The sequence below is a fragment of the Cyprinodon variegatus genome, unplaced genomic scaffold (genome assembly GCF_000732505.1).
Source record: "Cyprinodon variegatus isolate N-32 unplaced genomic scaffold, C_variegatus-1.0 Scaffold125, whole genome shotgun sequence".
Lineage (NCBI taxonomy): Eukaryota > Metazoa > Chordata > Actinopteri > Cyprinodontiformes > Cyprinodontidae > Cyprinodon > Cyprinodon variegatus.
Window position 1 is genome coordinate 1332276 of NW_015150578.1, and position 4439 is coordinate 1336714.

At 43.1% G+C, this 4439-nt stretch overlaps 1 protein-coding gene across 1 annotated transcript in view; it reads right to left on the reverse strand.

The window, feature by feature from the left end:
• Positions 1 to 3751, reverse strand: part of LOC107085448 — a 10897-nt gene extending 7146 nt beyond the window's left edge. The window contains exons 1-5 of the mRNA XM_015375759.1: positions 3742 to 3751; positions 2537 to 2797; positions 2212 to 2457; positions 1979 to 2137; positions 1261 to 1323 (exon numbers count right to left, since the gene is read on the reverse strand). Coding sequence (XP_015231245.1) covers positions 1261 to 1323; positions 1979 to 2137; positions 2212 to 2457; positions 2537 to 2797; positions 3742 to 3751 — 739 coding nt within the window. The remainder of the gene's footprint in view (positions 1 to 1260; positions 1324 to 1978; positions 2138 to 2211; positions 2458 to 2536; positions 2798 to 3741) is intronic.
• Positions 3752 to 4439: the final 688 nt, after the last annotated feature.

The following is a 4439-nucleotide window of genomic DNA, read 5'->3' on the forward strand; positions in this document are numbered from 1 at the left end:
TACAGATTGGTTCGGTTGTGTCTAGCCCGGTTCAGTTCAGTTTGCTTTCCATTTACACACGATAAGTTATCTCAGTTACTGAGCTCGGACCGGTCTTGGCACAGTTTTTCAACGGTAGTGTAAATGGGGTATGAAGGGCTCGGGTGGGGTTTGATCCTACAGACTCCCAGGTGGAATTCATGCAGTCAGTCAAAGGGATATCCCTGTGGCCAAGTGGTCTGGTAGCATAATCAGTAAGAGGCATATACCCCATTTACACTACCCTTGAAAAACCCGGCTGAGACCGGTTGGAGCTCAGTAACTGAGATAACTTGACGTGTAAATGGAAAGCAAACCAAACTTAACCAAGCCACACACAACCGAACCGTGCTAACTACAGACCAGTTCCAGAGGTGGGCTCGGCTCGGTTTTTCCCTGGCTCGGTTCTCTGATAACAAGAGCGCATGAGCAGAACGCGTTATCGCCGTCTGTCTGCACATCCCGATTCACACTCCATTCCCTTAGTTGGCGGTAATGCCCCTCTGGAAGTTGCTTGCCAACTAACACAAAACAGAAGAAGAACAACTATAAACTACAATCGAAATCTTCTCCACGCAACATTTTAAATAATTCGCAAACACCGAAGTACAGCAATAATAATCAAGCTTAACTTTCTGATTGTGACGGGCGCCGCCATTTTGATTTGCTTGATTCCCTTCTCCTTCTTCGTCTTCTTCTTCTTGTGTTTTATGATGGTTGGCAAACAACTTTTGGTGCATTACCGCCACCAACTGCTTCCTTCAATACTGGCAGTAATACCGCAGATCGTCACTAGGAGGCAGGGGTCGCGAACCGAGATAGCATGATGTGTAAATAGTCGTCAGAACCGAGCTTGGCCTGGTTAATTGATCAGAGCTCGGGCCGGTCTTGGCATGGATCGGATTTTCAAGGGTAGTGTAAATGGTGTAATAGTGACAAGGAGCACACTGTCACACTTTGCAGAGGCAGTTTCATACCTCACTAACCATAAACCCAGGATAAAGCAATCTCTGACACAGAGCAATCTGAGCTTTTTAAAAATGTCACTGAGGCCAAAATAAAAAAAAAATAATGAAACAGAAATATCTGTGCTAGATTTGGTCATAGCCCATTTTTCATTGCAATCTGTAAGCCCGGTTTAATTAAGACAATTCTCTAAACCTCTGTTTGAATACACAGGTATCCGGTTTATGACACACTGGCATTTGCAGCCAAGGCCTATATGACTAATGTTAAATGTACCTGGTGTCTCAGTAGCATCTGGTGCTCTTCTCATTGATAAATAAAGTTCTGCTGGGTCACCGTCTGCAGATGAAAAACAAAGAGTATAAATGATAAAGCACCCAAATAAAAGCTGAGGCACTTTTTCTGCTCTTCAAAGCAACCTCAAGCAAAATATTTACAATAGTTTGTGGATTTTATGAACCAGAGCAACACCAAGTAACATACAGTGGGAAAATTGAGAGAAAATGACTTTCTAGAATAATTTGAAGGCACGTTATTTAGTCCCCCCACCACCCTGACACCGCAAAATAAAGACATAGCAGCCTTTTGTTTTACCCCCGATGTTACAAACAGGCAGAAAAATCCCTGTAACTGAGTCTGAATGATTTTTTAAAAATGTACTGTTCCAATATCAATAAATAAGCGGTTTAATGTGGGAGGAGTTGTTCAACACAGCAAACATGCTGAGAGCGAAGCACAGCTCTCGGAGGTGAAGACTGAAACTAGTGCAGAGAACAGGAAACCAAATAGCAGCAAAACTTTGCATACTTTGACCTCAGACACATAATCAAACACCCAGCCACCAGAAAAGCTTCAAATGAGTGCCAACCCACCTGACTAGAAATACAAAACCACATAAAACAAACATGCAGCACGACAGAGGTGGGCTATACATAGATAGAATCAGACAAAATAAATAAAAGCTGCAGAGCAAAATATGCAGAGAATCGATTACCTCTAGGTTTCCCGCAGAAGGAGCAGCTTACTGAGAGAATTAGAAGGAGAAAAATCACCAGAACACCAACACATGCAACAAGAATGACCTTGTAGAAAGGAAAGAGGGGGTCCAGAGGAGGAATGATGGTAGGGGCTGGAGGAGTACTGCTGGGTTTTCCTGAAATGATCAGAGAGTTATTATTAACCTCTTTCCTCATAATGAAGGTTGAAGCAAAGAGAGAAGCTGCTGACCTTCAACAGAGATCCAGCTGGATGGAGACTCTCCATGACCACTGATGTTACACCTGTAGAGGCCTTGATCAGAGCTGGTCACATGGTGGAGGGTCATGTGACCTTTGGGCTCAGTCCTGATGAGGGAGCCATCTTTATAGAAAGCAGCTGGGAGGTTGGAGGGAGTGGTCTTTGTTAGACAGCTCAGAGTGACGTCATCTCCCTCCATCACAGGGAGGACAGGACTCTGCAGGATCACTGATCCACCTCAACACAGAGACAAACTACAGCATTTCATCCATTTCCACACAGCTTCATCAACACTAACTCCACAGTCTGATCTTACCAGTGACAGTGAGCTGGATGCTGCTGCTGGCTGCTCCCTCTCTGGACCAACACCAATAAACTCCACTGTCTAATTGGAGGATGTGATTTAAGGTACATGAAGAGTTATTGGATTGACCCCATTCATTGCATCCAGTTCTGGTATCTTTGGTTGTGTTCCTCCATACAGTCCATCCAGCAGAGCTACTGTTCTCCTCACAGCTCAGAGACACAGATTCTCCTCTGAAGAACTGAGATCTGCTGGGACTCACAGTCAGAGCAGCTAACAGAGTTTAAAAGAGCAGAAAAATATATCATTTAGATTATTCCATGTTAACCATTACAGTGTGTTGGTAAAGGACCTCATATTTTAACCACAAACCTCTAGCTGTTCTTAAACTGAAATGATTGTGATAAGATAAGAACTGGACGACCGTGTGAGATCTAAGGGAAACGATCCATGATGAATTTACTAACCTTGGTTTGTTGTCCAGAGAAGTTCTGATGTCAGCACTAAAATGATCGATAAAGTTTATATAAAACATCTGCTGCCCAATGTGACATCAATAAAATGAAACAATGCTTAAATAGCCTTTAAAACATAATAACTATAAACTTAAACTTAAGCCGAGAAAAAAAAACACCCACATATTCTACATATATGTAAAGATGTGACAGTGACAGCTGGAAATAAAGCCAACATGACAGAGAGTTTGATGGAGGGAGCTACAGATTATGGTGATGGTAGGGAGGCCTTCCATACCTAAAGATGTGATTCAGATCATTAAAAATGAATCTTCTCAATACCAGTAAACATGGAAAAAGCTTCTCAGGAATGACTAGAAGGGTCAGACTGGGCTGCAGGTGTCCACCTTAAAGGAAATATAACATTTTTTAACTGAACTAAAAAGACAGCTATAAATGTGAATATATATTCTGTTTGAGCAGGGTTGCTGTAGGGCTGTGGTTTGTCGTTATTGGTTACTGGGAGAGGCCAGGGTCTAGAAAACATGCTGTCCTCAGCATATAAACATGTTCTTAACCACATTACTTTCACAAACAACACCAGAACCTTTTTTCTTTCTTTTTTAGAAATGTGCACACTGATTTCCTTCTATTAAGCAAAACAAGCTCCACCAAGGACCGGTTCACACTCAGACCACAGTCCTGCACAGGTTGGATTTGTTAAAACGGCATCCGGCTGCACCCGTAGAACCAAGACCTGACCTGTAATCATCCCCGTTTAAAACCTGACACCGCCCGCACCCATAGAGTTCAGAACTGAGACCCAACCCATTACCTGCAAGTATCCCCATTTAAACCCGGCTGTGACGCTCGGACCCTTAGATTTCAGAACTGAGACCTGACCCGTTTCCCACAATTATCTCCATTTAAAACCCAGACATGCCAGACAGACCCGTAGATATTAAAGAGCGACTCCACCTGTGATCACAAAGTGTACACACAGCTGTAAATTGGCCAAAGTAAGAAGGCTTTGCTGATGCAGTGATACAGAAGAACACTGCAAAAAGACTAATCAACCTTAAAGTCTGTTTCAGGGCTGTAGGATGAACCCAGAGTATCCAGAGAGAAACCACAGGGATAACCAAGCTAAGCCAGATTGACGCAGAAGGACTTCAGGCCTGGATTTGCACCCAGAACCCTCTACCTGCACGGAAACATCCCCAAAAGTGCAGCTCTGCTCCGTATGCAAAATGCTAATCATGTGACGTGATCTCTGCTTGATGGCAGGTTGGAGATGTTATCGTTTCACATCAGACCTTCATCATGTCCCACTGACTGACTGGCCTAAATCTGGCTTTTTACAACAATAAATACATCATATTAAAGAGAAAAACACTAAATGCCGAATGATACAGGTGTGACTCTTCCCTTCTGCCATCTTTGTTCCGTCTTTCTTTGAT